We start from the raw sequence: 23,959 nt of genomic DNA, 5'->3' as shown, positions 1-23,959 counted from the left end.
GCGTTATTCCTTCCCGCGAAAATTTCTTACCGATAGCCTAACTGCAGAGATCGTGTAGCTTCTGATTGGCTCTTACTTGCGCGCGAAAATTGAAGCCTCTAAGCAACAGCCCTTCCGGGACATACACAGATTCCCTGTAGAACTACGTCATCCGTCAAAGATGGCTCTGACCCCTCTCCAGTAGAGAAAGAATTGAGTGACCAAAAAAGACGAGCGTGATAAAGGTAACTTGGGTTGAAAATGAGCTGCGCTCAAATAAACAAATCAAGCCTTCCGGCAACGACCACAGTTCACCGGACATCCTCCCATCAGAAGCTCTATGTACTTCTGTCTTCCAAAAATTGTCTCGATACCCATATCTGCACAAGAAGCCCTCAATGGTTACCATCCGTAAGAAATGTCCTGGAAGGTATGCATTTCAACTGCAGCCCAATGTAAAAATTCTACGGGATGCGTAACATTGTACAAAATGTCCGTTGTCAGACGACATTCGTGCCATCCAGTGTGACTGATTTTCTACGATGTTACCGGTTCATGCAAGGCAGATAAAACTAGGTTACATTATTGTCTATAAATAAAGGCTATTAGTATATACCAAACCAGTGGATAGTGCTTTTCGCGCAGTCTGATTGGTTATTGTTTGCTACCTCGAGCTGGCGCGGCGAAGGTCACATCTTGCGCGCGAACTCAGGAAATAAGACTTAGCAGTCTTCTGAGTCAATTTTTGCGGATTTTTATCCTACTGCTTTATCCTACTGGTGTTAGTGGCTAGTTGTGGATATTTACCTAATTTATCGTTTTTAACTGGTTTTCTGATTCGCGACAAAACAATAAATAAAATATCAACTCCGTTGATGTTTTCATCCATTCATGTTATCACTGTTTTGCCTGCGAAGTTTAACGTTGACGATAGGTCTAATGGCGTTTGGAATTTCCTTGTGACACCGGTCCCGCTGTTATTTTCATTTTACAGTTCATCTTTCGTTGCCTCTGGTTCTTCAGTAGAATCCATCAACTCCACTTGATCCTCTATTAAATCTTCGATCCTGGCCAACTCATTTTCTAGAACACTTACGACCTATAACACAGTAAGAAGTTAATTGGACTTTTTTTCACGCGTTCATTTTTATCATTCGTACATTCACCATCTCATATTCCTCACTTAGAGTCCGTAGATGGAACACAGTAGCCCTTTTCCTGGTGAAATTTTCTCATCTACATTACGATATAACCCAGAAGGTATGTGAGGTAATAACGGGCAATTGTAATTTCAATCCGGTCGCGCTGTTATTTATTTCACGTTGGATTACAATGTAGTGCAAATGAGAAAGTCAACCGTGAAAGGGGGTATTGATCCACCAGCTCCCAAGCTCGATCCCAGGCTTTCAGTCCTTCATATCCTCCCTTGACAAGGGAGCAAAAGGAAAGAGAGGCTGGGTTTGAGGTTGACGAGCTCCCAGTAACTTCATAGATCAGTGCTTCAGCGAACAAAAAATCTAAAAAGTCACTGGTTTGTAAGGCAAGAACAAGAGTTGTCCAAAAGCTTAAAAGAAATGATAGGAATGAAATAGTAAAGCTAAGTGAAATAATAAGCTGTAAATCAGGTACCAGTTATGTCACTAGCGTGGAGCAATCGGAAAAAATTCTAGAGTCCCAGAGCAGGCTCAAATCTATACCCCCCGCCCCCCGCGGGCAATACCGGTTGAACGAGTAAACCACAATGTTACTGAAAACCTCTCTCATTCACACAGGCTCAAAGGGGGTTTTGGGTGTAGGTAAAATCCGTAGAGTGATAGGAGTGTAAGATTGCGTCTGCACTCATTTCACGCAGCCGACTTCTTTTACGACCGCGCAGACTTCTGCAAGGCGAGGGAGAGAGAGGTAAGCTGAGTCACATGAGTCCCGCCTACAGTGTGTGGAAGGTAATAGGTAACGACACTACTGGGGGACTGGATTTCGTTTCCGGCGGTCCTACGCTTGTGACAATAGAGACTACGATCTTATCAATTTAAAAAAACGATCCATCCGCGTTAGCAAACAGAAAGAGCTCAATGTTGAAAACCATTGCGTTCCGAACAGTTAATGAGCAATCGTGTGCATGCGGGATTCAATGCTTACTGAATCATCTTCCGCTAATTGTTCAACATCAAGGTTTGAAAACATCCCATCTTTGTCTTTGTCTAATACTTGAAAAATCTGCAATCAAACAAAAGAAAGGATTCATATTAAAACATTCCCAGGGCTGCAGCCTATTTATGTACCCATTCCTCTTTACAGAAGGGACTGAAGTTTGTGCTATATCTAAGGGTCTCTCTAAATGTTCGGCTCTCGGGTCTCAATGCGAACGTGGGTCACACCTAATGGACTACCTAACCATACTCCCTCCGTATGCCTCGGTGGATATCTAGAGAGTTAAGTCGCGCAATGGCCCGTATCTTTGGCGAGACACGTTCGAGCACAAGTAGCTCCCAAAGCGAGCCTGGTAGCTGTCGAGGCCTACGAAAACATTATTACAAGGTATTTACCGTACACAAATCGACTAAAATAACCCCGATATCAGGCCAGTAACTTGATATCGTAGATCGCAGGTAATCAAGACAGATTGGCTACTTTCCAATCTGGTTATGGAACGCACGTGAATCTTGGACTGTGGCGTAGAGTTAGCAATTCCGCCACAAAGCTCAAAACGCTCAATTTTGCAAAAAGTTAGGTACGTCAGTTTTCTTTAAATTCCTTTAAACTTCGCAAATTCAAGTGTCTACACGGATCAAACACCTATGCTGATGCATGTGGTAACTGGGCATGAAAACTGTCTTCTTTCACACAATGGTTCCATATCGTTTAGTTGTAACCCGGTTATCTTTCGCTGGAAGAGGTATCATTTCATGGAGAGATTATTTTTGCTATTATCGGCTTGGTATAGAAACCCTGGAGACGCGCTCGCACTAACTCGGTTGTGAAATATTTTTATTCATTTGGAGCTATACTTTGCCTTGCAGATAGGCCTATTCTGATTGGGCTCGGCTACTTTTGAGCAACTTTTCACGGTTCTAGCAACCTGGAGCAAGTTTTCTCTTTCTGAGCAACTTTTGAACAAAATATAGGTTTGTAGCATGAAGCACGAAAAAGTCAACGATTTCGTAGAAAACTTCAATTCATGCGAATTTCCTGGATTATCAACTTTTTGAGGTCAAATGAACCATATGATTTGTTCCGTTAGTATCCTTAAATTTCGCCCAATATTTGCGAGCAACTCCTTAAAGCTAGGCTTCAAGCTATTTCTTTTGACCAGTGATAGCAATTACTGTGAAGAAGGAAATATAAAGCTTCTATTCAACGTTTATATAAAAATATCAAGAAATTTAGGTAGTAACTTTTGAAATTTAGGTAGCAACTTTTTGGATTTTTGGCATTATGTTAGCAAATTTTTTGCATTCCAGTGTGCAACTTTCCAGCATTTTACTAGTAAAATCACGAAAGACCTACTTGCAGATACTCATTTGCAAATGTAGTTGATTTTTGGGGAAAGCAATCTTTTAGAGCGAGTCTCGGTGCTTTGACGCTGTTTCATTGCAGTACCTGCTTTGCAACGGATGAAAACTGTTCATTCCAGTCAAACTGGTCCTCACCAAACATGACAGAATCCTGCCAAAAAATAAAATCAATCATTAATTGAAGGAAAAATACTTGACTGCATTTAAGACTGCAACTAATAACGTAATGCTTACTTGTTTTAACTGTTCCTCAAATGTCTCGAAAGTCAGAGGACCTTGCGAGATAAACGATTCCAGATGCGTCCTGGAGCGAGAAAAAAGAGCAGTAAATACCTTTGGCTGAGGTTTAATCTTAAGGTGGTATTTTTGCACAAGGTAAATCAACAAAATATCTAGTGCCCACTCAGCAGCAAGGCCTGTACCACAGCCTTCACTGAGGAGGGAGTGGGAACGAGCGACCTCAGACTATCCTAGAAAGAGGCAAAGTTTTCATTTTATTAGCCTGTGTAACAAGCGTTTACGTAAGACGAGCTTGTTCCGCATTCTGACCGCGCGCAAATTGGAGTGGTGTGGCGAGCGAGGTAACCCAATCGTCCCATGCTTCGTCGATGTTTTTGGCTCTTGCTTCACATTTTCACCTGACTGGCAAATTAGGGCTGAGATGCGTTATCTTGACAAAGAAAAATGAGATTAACACGAATTTGTCTCCATGTTCTGTCAAATTCTCTGAACTAACACATTGTGAGAATTGTATGGCATTCACAGCAAGTGGAATGGGAATTAACATTTATTTTTGAAAAAAAAAAAACACGACTTACATCAAATCTTCTGGTTCTTCATCACTTGAATCTTCTTTTTCGAGAGCAGCGAACTTAAACTTGTCTAAGGTCTGGTTAGGTTCCATATCACAGTCAGTCGGAATGAAGTCAGCTTGGTGCTTCCACCAGACGTTCACAGCAATGTTTCGATCATACGACCGCACTTGATGATACCTGATGAGGCAGAGCAGTATGAATGCGTCCTAGTCTATCACCCATTCAAGAAGGGGTTGAAAAAGGTTTTGTTATCGTTTTGAGTCTCACATAGTTAGCAAACCGGTTACTTCTAATCCAGACCAATTTTCAGCTATAAATCATCTTTTTCATTGTTGATTGAAAAATGAGCCCTGGGGCGCTTTCCATCTAGTCAAGAATTCTGAAAATCTCGGCTTGAGGCGAATGGTAAGTTTATGATTTTTTGGTTTGCCCTAATGGACGATTTAGGGGGAAAAAAAATGTAATTTCTAGGAAGGAAGTCCTAAAGTTTGTATACATTTTCCACTTGGGTGAACAAACACAGTGTTAGCCACTTAACTCCAAACCTTCTGGAATATTTGACTAAATGGAAAACGCCCCTGACATTTCCTTGAAAGCATCTCTTTATAGTGCACTTAACAGAAAAGCACGAAATAGAGTTTGGAAAAACTCACCACTTGTAAGGAATGAAAAGACAATCTCCAGGTTCCATGGTCACATTAAAGTACTCTACATCTTTCAAACTGGGATACTTGACGAAATCAACTCTGAAATATGAAAAAAACTTAACATTTTAGTCACTCAAGAAGCGCTGAAGTTGGTAATGGAGCTCACATTTTGCCTGTTAAATACAAACTACAAATAAAAAACTGTGTCATCATACCGATCGACATCTACTCCAGAGTATCCACCAGAAGGGAAATCAATTGGTACCTATATAAATAAACAGAACCATTAATCATACTGCTGAAAACAACATTTGTTAGCTAGTGTTGTCGCATTATGGTAGTATGTTAGACCCTAGTTTGGTGGGGGAACTCTAGTTTTGGCACTGACAACACAACAGCACAAGGAATGCTGTTAAGTCTGCTTGTCATCATCTTATTAGCCTCCACGCTGCCATTTCAACACCATGTCGCATGTTGGAATTTTACCCCAACAGAGCCTCTTAGGGGTTGAAAATTGTGCTTCACTACAGTACACAGGCTGTTTCATTTCAAATTTTCTCAGCTGAACCATTCCAAATCATGGTACCTCTAGTCTAATGGAATAGGTTTTAAAGGAAACAAAAACTTGCTGTCAATAAATAAAATGAAATAATGACATCTAATCAAGCCAGTACAGCACCCTTTCTCCCAGGAGTAAAAAGGGATTAGATCATCACACTGTAAGAGCAACCTGACAAAATCAGGGAGGGGGAGGGGGAAATGAAGTTCTGAATTACCTAGCATACACAATCCCATAAAATGTACACATATGCTGAACAAGAATTACACTATAGCTTGGGTAATTCAGTGGTAGGTGCATGTACTTTTTGAAATAGTGACTTGTCTCTCAATTTATACTTTAATTTCTAGTTTAGATGTAACACACCTTGCCTTTGTATTTTTTGTAATCTATAAATAAAAGTTCCTTGGTTCCACTGAACAAACAGTTGATGTTGTCAACATCGTCATTATGCAAGACTGACTTGGTACCACCACTGCTAAACCACATGACCTAATCAGCAATAAGCAAATAAACACACAAATAAAATTATAGGTTAGTTTGAAAGAAGAATGCTACAGACACATCTTACAACAGTCTTCTGGACAATAACATCAATGATTCTACAAATAAATATTTCAATATCTAAAAATACACAATTACAGAAATAAATACAAATTTATTTAGTTATTAATCAATAACTAATTAATTTTTACATTGTTTTTAATTGTTTTTAAAATAACGATAAAAAAATGAATGAATAGATATATAAATAAAACAGAAATTGAGGCAAACATTAAACACGGTAAGATTTTGTACAGAAAATAGTGTAAGGTACTCTTGAATTACATGTAAAGGGATAAATCATCCAGGTTCACTGGTTCACAGTAGGATCATTTTAGACTAAGGAATAATTTTTCACTATTGACTAACCGTGTCAACTAACATGTCTTTCACAATGTCTTCACACAAAAGTGGAGGTGGCAGCATCACATCCTTCCTGAGATTATAAAGTAAAAGACAACACTGAGAATAAGAATACAAAGACAATAATTTTCTTTTTCTTCACACACCATATTCAACATATTGTATTAATAAAATCATTTTGTTCAGAAAATGTCACAGTGCATGTAGGTGATCTATAGCTTTTCAAGAACTATTTATTACTTTTAGATCTATGACAAGCCTCAAGCACACAATAAATCAAGTGGAACCAGATTCAGTTGACATTAAAAGTAACATCAAAATCATGTCATATCTATTCAATGTACACCCCTCAAGAAATAATAAATATATATCAATAATTTAAAAATTCATTTTGACATTAACATATGATATAGTTACTGTTTATTTACTTATTTATTCATTTATTTATTTATTTATTTATTAATTTATTTATTTTTTTTGGAGTTAGTTTGAAATGTTTCTTTTTTAAATATAAATGCCCAGTTATAGTATGCAACTTTCTCCTGATCAAATTGTGTATGAAACACTAATAGGTTTCCAAACTCTTGGCATTTAATGAAGCAAGGATCCCAAATATCATGGCCTTTAAAGTCCTCTTTGAATTTGAGCACCATGGGATTTCACAACGTTACCTTACCTAAATACCTTAGAACTGGAAAGTTGATATTATGAGGAGAATTATATTCTCAGAAATCCATAGACAAAAACTAGTTACAGCAGTACAAAAAACTTTGAAAAATTCTAGTTTCAAAGGGCCAAGTGGTCAGGTTTAGACGAAAACTGAAAATATGATCACTTGCAGTTTTGAGTTGTTTTTCTGTTTGAATAATTTGCACTGTTCAGTGACCATACAGACTTGCAGACTTAAACTAGTGTAAGTTATAAAATCTAGTATTTGTTTTCAACTTTGGTTGGTACATTATTATTTGGCACTACAGTGTATTAAATTGGATAATTACAGGTACATCAAGTGTCAAATTAGATTTTTAAGGAGACTAAATCTTAATTAAAAGAGTCTGTCAGTAAAGTTAAACACATGTAGATTTTAGTTTACAAAATAAGATTATTAAATAATAATATTGCCCAACCAAAAAAAATTATAAGGAGGCAGCACACTCTTTATTAAACACATAGTTAAAAATAAAAATTCACCACAACACATACATCATTGAATAATGCTAGGACAATAATCCCATTGGCAGTGAGGGCATTATTACTATTTGCAGTACTATTCATGTGAAACAAGGGCTGAAAAAAGTAGCAAATCTAACTTGCCATGAATTAAAGACATCTAAATATGTCTTGGATATGTAAATAAATTTTTAAAGTAAACAAGTGATAAAAATTTAAAAGAAAACTGCTCAATCCTGGATACTGCCATTGACAGAGCTTTATTCCCACAGCCAGTATGTAAGACAAAATTTATTTATTGCACCAGGCATATGGCACCCAGCTAGAATGGTTCAAAATTAGTCACTGACAGAGTTACACCAACTGACACACCACAGCTGCAGCAGTTAACAATGCTATTGTTGTCATTAAATTATCGTTATCTAGCTAATATATTCTTTCCTTGTCTTACTTTATCATTTTATTTGGTAACAAAAACAGGGTTAGTAGCTGTAAGAAGATATCACTTGTTTGCAAAGGGAAAATAATATTGTTTTGCACCATGTCACAACAGGATGTTTTTTTTAATAACCCGAAAGGAGGAGGTTGCAACACCACAGCTTCCTTTTGTTGCACTGGGTTGTGTCACAAGAGGAAAAGGCCCCACCAACTTTAATTCAGTAAATGATAATACAAAGCTATATTTAAAAACAAAAATGTCACAACAGGATGTCTACACAGACAGGTCAAGGAAATCTGCATTTTTAACTAGTCACTAGGTACATATCAACTTCTTTTGTTGTTAACTAGTTATTGTTACAGCTATGGAAGCTGTCACTGTTATTTTGTTCAGGAAAATTGACAACATCTGTTACACCTGCACCAGGAAATGCATACTGCGCTATTTTGAACTAATTTAAACTAATTTAAACTATTCCTGGGTAGATCATACCAAGAAATCAGGATTCAGCTGGGTGACTTAAACTGGGATACTTATCTTCTGTAGATGTTTTATCGTAAATTGGCAGCTGAGTAACATATCAATTTTCTACTTAATTGTTATCAGTTTCAAGGAAATTGTAGCCAGTGAAATCATGTTCAACTTGAAGTTAACATATTGCTGGTTTATTTTACTGCCCATGCAGTGCAGGCCTATTATTCAGAGTCCCATAACGCATGATTAGATGCCAAGCTCGTTTGAAGACTCGTGAAAAGATATATAATGCCCAACACCCTTTTGGCAGCTGGCACAGACAGCTTGCTATTTAGCACCAGCTTATAACATTCTCATATGACATTACAAATCAAGCCCTATCATTTTTCATGTTCTCCTTTATTCGGGCCACACAAAATTTTAGACCTCAAATCTCAGACATATAAAAGCAAGAACGTGGAAAAACTGCATTCACTGTAGCTGGACTGAAAAATTGAGGTTAACAGACCATATGACTGTGTTCCCGAAGAAACCATCACAAATTCCACATAGTCAGTTCAATAATGATGTTGATTTTTGTCCCGTGCGGTTTAATGAGGCCACTAAAACTTTTTGCTATGGCTTTTTAACAAATAGAAAACTTACCGGTAGTCATTCTTCAAATCAAAAATTTGCTTATTTTACTCTTTTCAAACTAATTATAGGATGACACAACCAATAAAAAAAGTATTTTGGGGAAAAAAATTTGGGAAATAGAATCTCTCTTATTACTGTGCATGTAGTTGTAACTCTTATAGGTGGTTAAAGAAAACTTCATATATACATCATGCATTCTCCATTCCTTCACATTGACATTTATGCCACATATATGTATAGGTTATTGAGCAAGTGTAGGGTCAAGATGGCTGGATATTAGCCAAGTTCTTTTTTTTTTTTTGCACATTTATGGACCAAAACGGAGTTGACTTGACTTGTTATTGACTTGTTAAGCCACCTTGACTGAACAAGCCTGGTCAACAAAGGATCTATTTTAAAAAGCTTTTATGAAAAAAGGGCACTGTTTTCCTGCAGCGCACAGTGGGTAGTCTTGAGCAGGCATGATGTATGGGTTATTCACCAAGTGTGAAGTCAAGATGGCTGGATATTGGCATAATTTTTTTTTTTGTTTTTTTGTTTTTTTTGCGATTTTATGGACCGAGACGGAGTCGAGGTCCATAAACTCGCAAAAAAAGAACAAGGCCAATATCAAGCCATCTTGACTGAACAAGCTTTATGGCTTTCAGGGAAATTTTTCTAACAGGACACAGCACCATCTCGCCTGCTTGGGTAGCCAATCACAGCACAGGATTTGGTCAGTTCATCTTGCTCTCTCAGTGAACTAGCCATATAACTAAAAAATTAATTTAACCATGCAAAATAAATGGCCTTCTTATAGGTCTTAAAAGGTGTAAATTCCAACCCACTTCACATCCTCTTCGCTTCTTTCAGCCTAGAGGATGGCACTGTTACTTGGCAAATATGAGGGGAACCTTCTCGAGAAGCAAATTCTACTTACTGAAGGAACGGAGGAACACCGTTCACCATGTAGATATCCTCCTGTTCATAAGTCGTCACAAACTCCTTGAAGCTTATGTCAATAGCAGGAAAGGTTCGAATCTCCTTTTTTCGTTGTTCCGCAGTAATATTGAAATCGTTTGACTCGGGCAGAGACAAGAAGTATTCATCAGTCCACCTAGTAAAAGCTGGTGAGACTTTAGCTCCACCTCGTATCAACACAGGCTTAACAGGGGCTGCGTAAGTTTTGAAGAATTCCACAGGAGTTAAAAAGTCATTAATCACTTCAAGTGAATGTTTTACGTTTTGTGATCCCAGAGGTTGTAAATGGCCCGGGTGCAGGTCAAAATTCGTCGAAGGTAACTCGTCTTGCGAGTATTCTGCTACTGAAATCAATGCAAGTTGGAAATATACGAAGATATGGCATACAAGAGAATTTCTTCCCATGGTACGTGTCAAGTCCACATGCAAACATATCCCAAATTATAAACTTTCTGCATGAAATCTTTACTCGTTTCTGAGCATTATGCAGATAAAATGACGTCACATGAGAGGGTAGAAGAGAGAAAGCCTGGGATCGAGGTTGAAGCATGTGGCGGAAGTGGACAGTAACGTTTACAAGTGATTTTGAAAGTTCTCAAAATTATACACGTCTTTGTCCAGAGTCTGCTGAAATCAACTTAGCCATTGCGCTGAACAATCTAGTAAATAGCCTGCGATCAACTTCTGTTGGCAGTTGTTTGGGTTGCTGGCTACAAGAGAGTTGGCCCATCGTCTCGCAGCAAGAAATAAAGACCTACTCGCAACTGAACGTGTGTAAAAATGTCAGATAAGATTTTTTAATACTTTGTGAAATAGAAGTTACTCAAACCGAAAAATTAAAACTGTAGAGTATATCAAGTCCAAGGAGCCGAGCCCGGCTACTTCTATACGAGTTAGAGCTACCATTAATTAGTGTGGAAGTCGCTGTGGGCGGGATATGCGGTGCGTGCAAAACATTAAATCCTTGCAAAACATGAAATCCTTGCACTATTTGAGACTAAAATATACTATGCGATCTCAGACCAAACCCTGATTTTTAAAGAGATGAATCGAATTAATAAGAATAGAACTTGCCCCAAAAATCCGACCAGACCAGAATACTCAAATTCCGAACATACCGGCCCTTATTTGAAAAGCTGATTGCTGTTTCGTTTTAAACGACTTTCGCTGCGTCTTTCTCTGAATTGGCACAGTCGGCTATGCAATATCCTTACACGTAGCCAATACCCTTCAGGTATCTGATTGCTCACGTCGTAATAAGAGATGTAGATTGATAGCTTAACAGAGTTCTAACATGAAGTAATTTATACTTACACATGTAACTCTTCGAAAACACACAATAAGAGACAATGAAGAAAGAAAGATTTTGCGATTGGAAAAATTAAGCAGAAACCTACAACTCACTGCAAGAAAAGAAAGCCAAGCATCTTTGTTGATAAAAAGAGACTACAGAGAATAACCTGGCAATGACCTGCGAGTCAAACGAACAGTAAAGCACAAAGCAAGTAAAATAAAATATATGATACAGGAACATATGGCTTTGGGCTGTGCTACGTTACACCAACCGAGTGCATGGAGATTTTCTGGTAAATTAATTAACTGTAAATATATCACTCAAAAAATTGTATTGTGTGCAAGCTAGGATTGTAGATGGCCTTCATAAGTACCTACTTCCTAGGTAGCTGGTTACAATCATTGGAATTTTATCATCGGATGGTTAACAATTGATTTGCATGAGTAATTAACGTGTTTTGAAGGCAGGTGCAAAAATGGTGGCAACGCTGATTGAATAACAATAAAGCGGAACTGAATCTCTGCATGGATTATAAGAACAAAATGAACAACTGCAACTTCTCAAATCACAACAAAATAAATATTTTCTGAAGGCAATATCAATAATGAACAGAAATTTTGTATTTTTACTTACTGGATAAATTTGGGCACTCCGTTCACCATATACACGTCTTGGTCTCTGTAACTCTCGACGAACTGTTTAAAAGACATCCGTTGTAAATCGCCTTTTGTTCGATTCTCTTTCTTTCCATTCTCAACGTCGATTAAAAAGTTATCCGATTCAGGAACAGACACGAAATACTCGTCGGTCCATTGAGAAAATGCCGACGATAATTTCGCTCCGCCTTTGATCAAGAGAGGAAAACTCGCGGAGACGAAATTTTGAAAGAACTTTCTTGGTTCCGGGAAAGCGTATAGTGTTTTCACAGAACTCTTGTTGTGTCTTGCACCGAGTGGTTCCAGATGACCAGGATATAAAGACGGGTCGTCATTTGTACAAACAGACTGTCCCAGAAATAGAAACAGCAAGAAAGCTGGAGTAATCGAGGATGTACCGGCTATGGAGGCCATGCTGATCATTCGGTAGTGGCCGTACATTAACATAACACAGTGTAAAACAAAACAACTCGTTCGTATAAATTTGCATGTGTCCAATTGTGAATAATTTTAATAGAAACATTATGTTCAAGTTGAAGCTTCCGCCTTTACTGTATCGACAATAACATAGAGAGATGAATTAATTCTTGATTAACTTCGATGTAAATACATTTTCTCCTTCACTTGTTGTGCTATGATCAATTCTTAGAACTACTGAATAGCTTATTTAGATTAAAACTGAACGATTGTTTTTTCGTTGTAAATCATTGACGCTCTTCAAGTCAGTGGCACTTCCTGGATAATTGATATTGTTTCAATACATCTCAAAAACACCTTTTACTTGTGTACGCATTCTTCATTGTAACAATCACGCCATCTACACCGAGCTAAATTGAACGAAGGTAAATTAGTAATTGATATTTGTATCGACATTGCTGCTGTGGCCTGGTAGCGTGAGGGAAATCGACTGTCTTTTTTTGTGTGTTATTTTTTTTTATTTCTTTTCTCTAGCGTCTTTTTTTTTTTCCACGACCGCATTTTGTCTTTTTATAACCGGGATTTCTTTTTCTATCCGTAACTTCTATTTTTCCTAGTACTTGTTTTTCTGAGGTCAAACCCGCGTGTTTTGAGCGCGGCGCGAGGCTTATATCACGGCGCGCATCTCCGCATCTGCGTCACATCTCTCTAAAACACATTTATAGCCTTGTCACAAACTATGATAGACTCTGAGGAATTTGGATCAAAGCTAATATAACATACGTTAAAAGAAATATCTTATAAGGGAGACAGAGGAAAGAGAGCCTTGGAACGAGGTTGAAAAATTTCAACAAACAGCAGCTGGGCACGAAAAGTCATAATAAATGGAACTTGACAGATCTATAAAATGATAACCAATAGAAATGAAAGAAAATGCTGACACGCTTTGAGAGATTGATGCTTTGTGATTAACACTGCACAGTTGTTTTGCATCAACGATCGCATTTGATACCTGATTAATTTGCCGGGATTTCAGTCGGTCGTATTGGCGTTAACGGCTTCTGCCGCCTTAGGAAAGCAGTCGGCAAAAAAGAACATAATTTTATCGAATTCTACATTTCATAACCTTTCTCTTGACATATAGTTTGTGCAGGTTTCCTTCAAAACAGCGCGCGTACGAATTTTTTTTCTGGGGGACACCCGCGAAGGTTTGAAGTGACCTTAACTGTGTTCCCGACTTACGGGATGAGGGGGAGGGGGGGTGAGGAAAAAGGGTAATTTTACGTAGCATTGAAGCTACGAAAATGAAACTTGGATTGTGTGTAGTACGATCAAAACATGTTCTCTTTTAGGCCGGCAACAAGATGATGTGTAATCTAGTCCTCTGGCAGATTATATTACGCTATGTGAATGTTTTCATGGGCGATGAAAAATTGATGACTGAGGTCCTCTTGGACTGTCCGTGTAGGTTAATTTCACATCACAAGATTGGCTATTTCACAGGATTTGAGGGCGGGAGTGATGTAAAAAAAATGGAAAATGTAATGGATAAAAAAGTGTGAGAGAGGTTACCTTAGGACTAAGACCTATATGGGGTATCAACTCTCATTCATACTATACAGTCGCGAAGAAGCGCGACAAAAGTTGAGCCCGAAGGCAGTCAGTCAAGAAGGAAATGACCAAAATTACACTGCAGATAGCTCAGCAAAAGCAGTTGCTCTAACGCCTTCTTGTATCTGAAGAATTGTTTTTAGATTATTTCTCTTCCCCGAAAATGAAATTCCATGGCGAAACGTTAACTTGACATCAAAAACTGACAAAGACTGTGCTGACGGTATTTCTTTTATTCAGTAAAATTACGTAAATACACAGAATAACCAGTTACAAAAGCCAAGAGCTATCCTCGCATGACTACTGTTTTTATAACAGATTTCAACGATCTACGAGCTCTTAGACTAAAAACTACATTACTTTTCAGTTCAACCTACTTGAGTCAGCTTTCAGAGATAAATGAAAACGCAAATGTCCTGTATCTAGACTTAATGAAAGAAAATGGCAAAAGACCTTTTAAGAGGACTGTTGTTTACGCCTTTTCTTCGATGCCGACAAGTTGTGAGTCTGGATTTCCCTCCCTGTACAACTCAAGAAACTTTTTATGCCACTCCACTGGATAGCTACATTCCTTGACTGCGGCCAAGTTGGTCATTGCCGCGCACCAAGCTGAGAGGACTGGGAACTTGCTCAGTTCATCCAGCATATACAGGCGCTCAATCCACGGCCACATCAGGTAGTCTGCCATGCTAGGATTGTCACCTGCGGCAAGAAACAACCATATCTATTTGGTTATTAGACCGTTACAAGATATTGCTAGGACTTACGCCTTTTATACCAGTAAAGGTTTATCCAGTTGGTTCCCTTCCTCTCTCGACCCTGCCCCAGGGAATTTCCTTTAGGATAAGTTCTGTCGCCTTTCTGACACCTCTGTATTCGCTTACATGTTAGGTAAGTCTATGTTCGAACCCAGTGGCCCCTAAGGTTGACGCTTATCTCCGGTTGTCCTAGCATGAAGCTATTCTCTGACCGAGTTACGCCTTTGTTATTACTAACTCACGCGATTATTGTAAACAGTTATTACCTCAATTGACGTAAATAGATTAAACGATACGTACCTTGTTTCCCAAAACTTCAACCAGCAATCGCTGCTTGTGTTTGGAAAAGCTGTCTTTAGGAAAGAGGGGTGCCTTTTCCGGGTACATATCCTCCAGGAATTCTAAGAGAAAAACAAAGAAAATATTGGGAAAGCCTCTGAGAAGGCTCCAGGTTTGGGTTTTGCATTTCAACGCTGCTATCTGGCGCACGCTTTGTCGCGCGAGTGAGTTTACGAACTACGTGTGGTGGGCTTCGGGCGGCTTCGCCACTCGCCTGTGTGTATTTCGTGACTTCGTCGTTCGCGGCAGGAGAGCCTGGTTGCAGGGTATGCTGGAAAACGACAAATAGTGATCTACTTAGCACTAGTCTCAAGATGGACACTAACAACCACATGTTAAACTGAGGGGGTAAGCAATGAAAATCTCTTAGAAATAAATTCGGACTCCACTTACCACAGCAGATTGCAGATTCATAAATGACCTTTCCATCGGGCATCTCAATAGTTGGGACCTTTCCCAGAGGGTTTATTTCCAAAAACCACTCTGGTTTATCCTTCAAGTTGATGTTCACGCACTCATACTCAATACCTTTGGCCGCGAGCACAAGGCGGGCTCTCTGATTTAATCAGATTCAAACACAGAAACTAGTAATTACAATACAAGCTGGATTATTTTAGAACATGACATAAGATATTAAAAATTTATAAAAAACGTTCACTGGCTATATAAAGTTAAAACTTTCAGAGCTTTCGGCTGTCAGACTACAGCCTTCGATGGATAAAAAATGGAAAAGATAACAACTACAAATATATACAAAAATAGGTGGAACTATAAAAAGAATATATTAAAATGGAAAAATATAAGTGTTAATAAACTAATTGTTCTTTTTTAAAAGAATAGAGTATTGATTGGGGAGCGGCCTAGAATTGTTATCTGCATGATCTATCGAAGCGGTGTGCCATGATTCTAACGTCTTTCGAATACGTGAAGAACCCTTGTCAATCACTTGGGAATTTTTAAAGTCAATAGAGTGATTTGAAGACCAAGCGTGTTTAGCGATGTTGGAACCTCTTGCGTAAGACACCACATTCCTCATGTGTTCTTTTTTTCTCGTTTCAAAACATCTGCCAGTCTCGCCTACATAATAATATATATATATATATATATATAACTTCAGAGAAGTTCAGGTCTCACGAGTAATCATCGTTTTATTGCTACAGAACTGTTTCGTGTGGTACAAGGACCACACTCATCAGGCAATTTTAACGACTGAACATTGCCTGATGAGTGTGGTCCTTATGCCATACGAAACAGTTCTGTAGCCATAATTAAAACGATGATTACTCGTGAGACCTGAACTTCTCTGAAGTTATATATATATATTTTTTTTAAATCGTTTCTATCGCCTTAACGTTTTTATTACTCATGCCGCAATTTTCTTGTATTGTTTCTATGTAAATATTTTAGAGTTTTAGTCAGTGTCTCATTAGCATTCTTATAATCGATTGTATATATTTGGGCGCATGCAATATAATTTTCCTTTTCAACTTGAAAATGACCGTCGAGCGGTTAGTCTCCTCCGCAGCCGTTTTTTGGGGTGTCACGCAACGTTGCGTGACATCCCAAAAAACGACTGCGGAGGAGACTATCGAGCGGTCGAAACGTCGTTGCTTTTTAACGTTAACTTTTTTAGTGAAATCCGTTTCTAAAAATTTGTTGATTCGGACTTTCACTAGTAATTAACGAAAAGAAAATATCGCTATTTGTAGATTTCCAACACAACATTTTACTCGAAATACCAAATAAAGATGGATGACCCTTCAAGAAGGATTTTTCGTCTCAATTGTTCATCAATGCATCCAGATTTGAGAGAAACAACATGAAATAACTACGGACATAGGAGCCGTCTCAAACGAATTATTTGTCGTCTGAAATATATTAGGCCATTAACATCGTGATTACGGTTGTTGGCGAACTTGCACAAAAACTAGCTACATGTAAACGGTCGTAAACATTACCTCAGCGAATGGACAGAATCTCATACTGTACAGACGAAGACCGTCCCCTTTTCGGGCTGGTTTTTGAGATCCACTGGAAAAATGACTCATTTTCTTCAACAAACTAATCCACACACTACACTGCAGCTTACGGCAAACAGAGATCTGCTGCGTCACCCTGACCGGTCTGTTTATTTTCTGGTCACGCTAATTTGCATTTCTTTTGAAACAAGCTCATTGGGTCACTTCACGGCTCATTGCGTCACGTCACGGCTGTTATTTTTGGCGTTCCCAAACAGGGTCCAAACAATGCCCAAAAGTAAAATCTCTGTCCTTTAGAAAACGAGTTCTTTACCTCCAGGATAGCCTTCATGAAAAGGCCTTATAGAAACATCCGCGAGTGGAATTTTTGGAGAACGAGATAAAGAGTTCATGTTCCAACAGTTATCTTAAACTTTCACGACTGTTTCCATTGTTCAACTCGATCAAAAACAGGAAAATGGGTTCTTTTTAGAAAGTTCTGAGAAGAAAAGAAAATCCCTTGTTTATGGCGATAATCAATCTGTAAGTTCTCTTGGCTCAGTCCTGATGAGTTACATGGTACTTTGTGTATATGAATTTATAGGGTCCATAACAAGGATATTTAGCAGCTCAGAGAAACACGGAAATTTACTCCGATAAAAAACAACTGGCTTTAGACGATTAACTGTCCTTGCCACGAGCAATAACCTTTTATTTCGGAAAAGATGGCGGTATCTGGGGTCGAGAATGCGAGCGGTAGCAGGTGCGGATCTGGGAAAAATGTTGACCGATTTACTGCAAAACAAGCGCCGAAGGCGCAAGCTCCTAGGGGGGTCCGGGGGCATGCTTCCCCGGGAAATTTTTCAATTTTAACTTAGGATAGAGGGCCACTGGTTCGTCAGTTTTTTACTGTTATGTTACCCTCTGTAAATAAAGTTGTTACTTACTTACTTACTAATTTTAACTACCTAAAGTACCCTTTCCTGGCTGTTTGAGAAGGTCAGACAATATATTTGCCAGTTCCATTCTCCTTGGATGAAGCCTTGCAAATCTGCGAATTATTTCGTCAAAGTCAATGGCCATGTTGTAATGAATGTGCAGCAAGGTAAGTCCTGTCAATCTCATCTGTAACATCGTGCTTCGTAAATATGTTTTCAGTCGCCTCAAAGCCATTGCTAGAACGAGTTTCCACTGCAAAGATAAATCATTTGTTCAAGTATTAGAAAGAGGACAAATTTCAGCCCAGACAAACACGTCTGGGTATCACGTCAGCCAGGCGTGTGCATACCGAACGAAAATAACTTTTTAGTAAAATTAATTTGTCCTCTCTCGACCATTATTAACAAAGACCCGAACTAACCTTTTTTTCTGAAGTAGTCAGCAATTTGTGACATCTTGACGTTGTTATGTATTTCACACTCTTGTTGAAGTCATTGTCCAAAGACGTTGAATGATCATACAGGCTAACCGAATAGCAGAATTGCACAAATCGCCCGGGGAAATCTAATTTTGGTCTAGACGCCCGCGGCGATGATGTGATGGCGTAACCGCCGTCGGGAGACTAGTGATTTCCTGGCTGTAAAATTTTGCCGCCAGAACGTGTCTATGACCCTTGTCTATTTCCGGTAATTGGCAAAAAAGAATAAATAAAAAATAAATGTCAAAACTATTTTCGACTTGCAGTAAACTATATTCAACTTGCAGTTTACTTTTATTAAAAATATATACATATCTACTGATTTTTTTTAATTATGAAATTCTGACCAATTTCCGTAAAACGGTGGAAACAGGTATGGATCCGCGCCTGCTTGTTTACAGTCTATCGAACTTTATCTCTGGCGATCTTTGTTAGCCTTTCCTTTGTGTACTTTTGCAGTGAAAAACCTGGTTCACCGCGTCAAATGGACAGGATAAACCTTCAGATACGGAAGGTACAGGAAACCTGACAAATAACACTTTAATAAGATAGAAAAACACCAAACACATAATGATAAACCATAAAGGAACATGGATGGCTAAGGATAGAGAAGATTAACACGGCTTGCAAACGACGAAGTTGAAAAATTGAGGCTAAACTTTTCAATATGCGCAAACCGTGACTGAGCTCCTTTAAATACGCTTAAATTTGGCTATTTCCGGAAAACAAAATCACGAGAAATTATGAGAAATAAAGAAAATGTTAAAAAGAAACCGAACAAATGACAAGATTTAAATTCTACAAAGAAACTGAATTCTAGTTTACCGTAGTGCAGCACGTTCTTTATAGCAAACTTCGTCCGCAGGAATTTTGTTTGTATCGACGGTTAGATCTTTATGCGATTGCGTCAGCTTATTCATTGTCAGAGAAGAGGTTTTCTTCCAAAGATATTTTCCAAAGACGTGAAAAAGAGGTAAGAAAACTGAGTATGCGTCATAATTTGCGCGCGTATAAATTTCGTCATTATTAAAGTTGAATTATGACGCAACTGTAATTACTTAGCTGGACCAAAAGTACGTTTTACGACGCTTCACCGCGGTGTTCTTGTCTGTGAGATTTTCGACAGTTAGAGGCCAATTTCGATTTATCAAATGTCTTACTTGGCTCCGAGGCTTAGGAGAATAAAATAAAAGAGACCGCCTCGGGTCTAAGGGATGAATAATTAACTTCTTTTTTTATTATTCCCTTAAACCTCGCGGAGCCAAGTTAGAATTTTAATATATCAAAATTGGCCTATTAACTACAAACATAGCATATTCGGATCAAAATTCCTTTCAGGTGCGTGTTTTTTTCCCAAGTTGCTCATTTTTTACAATTCAAAGCACACAATCTCAACGTGGGATGCATTTCTTTTGTTCAAAGCATATTTCTCGTGGCTGTAATGAATTTTAATGTGGGTATATATAAAGAAGTGTAGAATGACACACCCATTTTAGCGTCGGTCGCCGTTGCATTGAAGGCAAGGGCGAAGACATCTTAGTCGCTGTGCTTCCTTCAGGCAAGTCCATATTTTCTTTATTTATCGCCGTTGAATTGAGGGCAAGGGCGAAGACATCTTAGTCGATGTGCTTCCTTCAGGTAAGTCCACATTTTCATTAGCTAGTTACGTGTCCTAGCTGTTTCCCTCGTCTTTCAATTTGATCATTTAATGGTATAATAAAACTTTCCTCAATGCTGTGAAAGCTTCGAGGTGCATGTGTTTTTCCTTGACACCGAAGACTGTATTTAGGCGAAGTTGAAAAACCGAATGGCAAACATTTCTCTTGTGAGTAACTGAATGATTATTTTTAATAAAATGTTTGTTTGCAGCTTGATAATCTGCTTGGTTTGCCGTTTGACTTTGTCATTCGCAATTTGTTTCGTCACCTCGGAGCGCTACCATGTACACTCTTTTTGACTGTTATAAAAACAGAAAATTCCAACCGCCTTTGCCTTTGCTCTGATACGAAGAGAACAGTTATCTAGTTATATCAAAACCTATAACTAATCTTCAGTTCGTTCCCACTGCAGTGCACCACTTTGTTGGTAGTCGTTTAAAATTATTATTCCACATTTTGAGATAGTTTTGTTAAGTGCAAGGCCGATAGATGTCCGTTAACTGATACTAATACTCAATCAAGTCAGTTTTGCTTGAGTTAACACGCGAAAAAGTTAACCATGACTTTCCTGTTTTTTCACAAGAATTGACCAGAGGCAGCAAAGTTGTATCCAAAGGAATTGAATTGGAGTGACAGGCGTCATTCACCAATTCAAATGAAGTGTAGCACGACCGGCTATGGACTCCTGGCAAGTTTCATGTTGACGACAACTCCGTTGAAGTTCAGATAAGTGAATCACAGTTGTCGCTAGATTTCATTTAATATAATCCTTTAAAGTTTTGCAGCTAAGTCCAGTTTAGGGGCATTCAGACGTAACATTAGAACCGGTTTGCAATTTAATAAAGAATGTGATCGATCTCAAAATGAGTGCGTGTCGCTGGGAATTTTGTATGCCTTGGCGCTGAATGTTTCGTAATTTTAATCTAAAACAAAGAGTCTTCTCGTAACTGGCAAACGACTGGAAAAGAAGGCTCCAGACACGAATCTTAAATTATCATGCAACGGTAGCGAGATTGAGCAAATAACTTCACAGAAACTACTTGGGGTAAAATTAGACACTCACTTGAGTTTTACTGAACACATAGATGACATTTGTAAAAAAGTGTCACAACGTATTGCGGTGCTGAAGAAGATTAAGCGTAACCTGCCTCTCGCTGAGCGTAAGCTTTATTTCAACGCCTTGATCAAGCCGATAATGTTGTATGGCTCATGTGCATGGTGCACTGCGTCAGAAGAGAACGTTAACCGCGTATCCAAGCTGCAAAAGCGAGCAGCTCGAGTAATCTTGGATGCGGATATCGGTGAAAGAAGCGAGATGCTTCTCAGACGACTTGATTGGCTGCCACTTAAGGAAGAATTAAACCTTAAAAGGACTAGTTTAATATTTAGGCGCATCAAAGATGAAAATAATTGTCCGAGCTATATGACAGAACTTTTAACGAGAAACTCAGACCGACACACCAGAATCAGTCGCTATGGAAAATATACCTTAGTGTGCCCCTCCTATAACAGAGAAACGGAAGGGGGGCGAACTTTCCAAGCCAATGGAGCAAAGCTATGGAACAGCATCCCTTTAGACATTCGCAAGAAAGACTCCGTTGGCTCTTTTAAATCTTCTGTTAGAAAATATTTTTTGTCCAAAAACTCTTAGCTTAGTTTTTAGTTGTGCATATCTAGATTTAGATTTTTAAAATTTTTAACTTTAACCATATCTTTAAATTTCTAGCTGTATTCTATTTTGTAACTTTTATTATCTTATAAGTGTAAATACTTTTTGATTTTTTAACCTAGGATAGAGGGCCACTGGTTCGTCAGTTTTTTACTGTATGTGTTACCCTCTGTAAATAAAGTTATTACTTACTTACTTTAATGGACGAGTCTCGCGTTTGGACGTATTTTTGCTTAAAATTAACCCACAGACAAAAGTGGCACGTATTATTTATTTCGTACAAGTATTAAGTTAAAACATTTTTCATTTATCTTCCAAATACAGGAAATCGAGTACCGAGTCTAAGATCTTACGATTTGGTGGCACTCAAGCTTTACTGTTTTTTTTGTTTTGTTTTTTTTTTTCACATAATCCATTCGTAGGATGCTTCAGTTTATCGTCCTGCGATCGTGTTTTTCTGTTTAAAAAAAACGTTTTTGAAATCCATAGCAAGAATCTAAGAACTAACTTATTGACTACACTGGCATATTCGTTTATTAATTCTAAAACAAAAAATTTTTATCTGAGCTGCAGCTTACTGACGAGCCTGTAGTCGTAGTTCAATGAGGAAAATGAGCAAAAAATAGCAAAATTCTCAGCGAAGGAAAAGATTTGCAAGCTTGTTGGGCTAGCTATATTGTTATTTGTTCGCCAACATGTATGCAATTGGCTTTTGAAACAAAGAGTACAAAAATTGAATTCAAAACAATTGACGTCAATGTCTGCAAGCAGTGAATATTGCTCTTTATCTCTTATCCATTGACAGAAAAACTTATTGCCAGAATGTTGTCATGGAAATCAAACGCAGATGAATCCGATGGATTGACCACACACTTCCCAAGGTTGCTTAGAGATGGACACCAACTGGCAACAGCAAACCTGGTTGGCCAAAAACCACCTGACGCCTGCCATGAGCTCAATGAGGAACAACATATCGTACAAAATAGAGATAAATGTAGATGGATTGTGGCTGCCTTAAGCCCCACAGAGAACGAAGAGGATTAATTAAAAAAGTAAGTAAATCTCGTTATCAACCTTACAGCAAGTCAGTTCAGTTTATCTTAAATGGCGGCTGTCCTTCATTATCAACTCATTCTTACGCTACCAAGTTGAATAGAAATACATGAAAGATGAAGAGCTGTTCCAAATCGATTGTTTTAATTTGTGACGGCCATTTATTATGGTTCAACTTTCTGACCACAACATGCGAACAAGTTTATGGGGTGAGCAAGTTATCTGTCCATGAAATAATCATAAGTAAACCTAGGTGATTAAATAACTAAAGTAGCTGCCGTTTGCTCTGCTATCTCCAGGACGACCAAAGATGTGTTGAAGGACAGTTCACGAGTTTCTGGATTTATTCATCAACCTTAATTAAATGAATTTCATCCACGTTAACTGAATTTTGGATGGCAGTGTGCAGAGCTTCACTTCTGGCGTACGATCGGTGACTATTGGAAAGACATCTCAGCTCAGATAAGTAGATAATGGTTTTCCTATCTTTACACTCCAAGAGTGTTAAAAATCGTGATTCTGATTGTAAAATTGATAGATTTTCAAGTTTCGTACCATTGCTGCATATAAGCGTGCGGTTGTCTTGTTGTCCACAAAATGCCATAATTTATATCAGTACAATACACGTGCACTGTATTATGTTCGATAATAATTATTATAATGAGACTACCGATTGTTTGGAAGGACTTTGGGTCGAACTTTTGTTGGTTCAGATCATTTTCGCGTGGGGGGTGGAATTATTATGTGAAGGAACATCCTGCACTTTTCATTTTACGTTCTTGGAATTAAGCGTCTGAAAACGTTTAGGTCAAGAGGAGAATACCACGACGTAAATAGTCATAAAAATGATTCTTTAATAATCATTAAATCCAATTTTAATAGCTAGCTTATATTATAACCAAGTTAGAAAGAATTATCCTTGATTCTTAGAAGCGCGAACAATACAACCCATCTTGGATTCCATGGGAATACTATTTCATTTTTGAAGAAAATGCTAAAATTCGAAAACACATCAAAACAATACTGTTT

The 23,959-nt window shown here is 38.2% G+C and overlaps 2 protein-coding genes and 1 long non-coding RNA gene across 4 annotated transcripts; 1 reads left to right on the top strand and 2 right to left on the bottom strand.

Moving 5' to 3' along the window:
- Positions 1 to 43: 43 nt before the first annotated feature.
- On the bottom strand, positions 44 to 12,535 carry LOC145480572 (tRNA wybutosine-synthesizing protein 5-like). Of its 2 annotated transcripts, none has more exons than XM_081458829.1 (10): positions 12,028 to 12,535; positions 6,428 to 6,494; positions 5,882 to 6,007; positions 5,172 to 5,221; positions 4,963 to 5,055; positions 4,313 to 4,486; positions 3,729 to 3,798; positions 3,580 to 3,645; positions 2,119 to 2,196; positions 44 to 1,078 (listed from the first exon to the last, which is right to left on the bottom strand). In XM_081458829.1, the coding sequence occupies exons 1-10, from the start codon at positions 12,495 to 12,497 to the stop codon at positions 968 to 970; spliced, it is 1,305 nt and encodes a 434-aa protein (XP_081314955.1). In that variant the 5' UTR covers positions 12,498 to 12,535; the 3' UTR covers positions 44 to 967. The 2 variants fall into 2 exon arrangements, with proteins under 2 accessions (XP_081314955.1, XP_081314956.1); XM_081458830.1 differs by lacking the exon at positions 12,028 to 12,535 and adding an exon at positions 10,060 to 10,958.
- A 2,084-nt stretch (positions 12,536 to 14,619) lies between these two features.
- LOC145480565 (glutathione S-transferase omega-1-like) lies at positions 14,620 to 17,307 on the bottom strand. The gene is made up of 4 exons (XM_081458807.1): positions 17,134 to 17,307; positions 15,569 to 15,731; positions 15,137 to 15,237; positions 14,620 to 14,780 (listed from the first exon to the last, which is right to left on the bottom strand). Exons 1-4 carry the CDS (start codon positions 17,221 to 17,223, stop codon positions 14,751 to 14,753), a joined length of 384 nt encoding a protein of 127 aa, XP_081314933.1. The 5' UTR covers positions 17,224 to 17,307; the 3' UTR covers positions 14,620 to 14,750.
- Positions 17,308 to 19,960: 2,653 nt separating this feature from the next.
- On the top strand, positions 19,961 to 22,883 carry LOC145482950 (uncharacterized). The gene is made up of 3 exons (XR_014048855.1): positions 19,961 to 20,188; positions 20,792 to 20,896; positions 22,683 to 22,883. It is a non-coding gene; the product is annotated as an uncharacterized LOC145482950 (long non-coding RNA).
- Positions 22,884 to 23,959: the final 1,076 nt, after the last annotated feature.

The sequence above is a fragment of the Orbicella franksi genome, chromosome 3, assembly GCF_964199315.1.
Source record: "Orbicella franksi chromosome 3, jaOrbFran1.1, whole genome shotgun sequence".
NCBI lineage: Eukaryota > Metazoa > Cnidaria > Anthozoa > Scleractinia > Merulinidae > Orbicella > Orbicella franksi.
Note: the sequence above shows the minus strand (reverse complement) of the source record. Positions and strands in the feature narration are given on the sequence as shown.

Bases quoted from the DNA above. Each gene is read 5' to 3' on its own strand.
- LOC145480565 (XM_081458807.1), bottom strand. From the start codon at position 17,223: ATGAGTCATTTTTCCAGTGGATCTCAAAAACCAGCCCGAAAAGGGGAC. The intron at 15,732-17,133 runs GTAATGTTTACG...TGATTAAATCAG, and splicing joins GATTCTGTCCATTCGCTGAG to AGAGCCCGCCTTGTGCTCGC. The intron at 15,238-15,568 runs GTAAGTGGAGTC...TTTTTCTCTTAG, and splicing joins TGAATCTGCAATCTGCTGTG to AATTCCTGGAGGATATGTAC.
- LOC145480572 (XM_081458829.1), bottom strand. From the start codon at position 12,497: ATGTTAATGTACGGCCACTACCGAATGATCAGCATGGCCTCCATAGCC. The intron at 6,495-12,027 runs GTAAGTAAAAAT...TTATAATCTCAG, and splicing joins GGAGTGCCCAAATTTATCCA to GAAGGATGTGATGCTGCCAC. The intron at 2,197-3,579 runs GTACTGCAATGA...GTTTGATTGCAG, and splicing joins TTTCATCCGTTGCAAAGCAG to ATTTTTCAAGTATTAGACAA.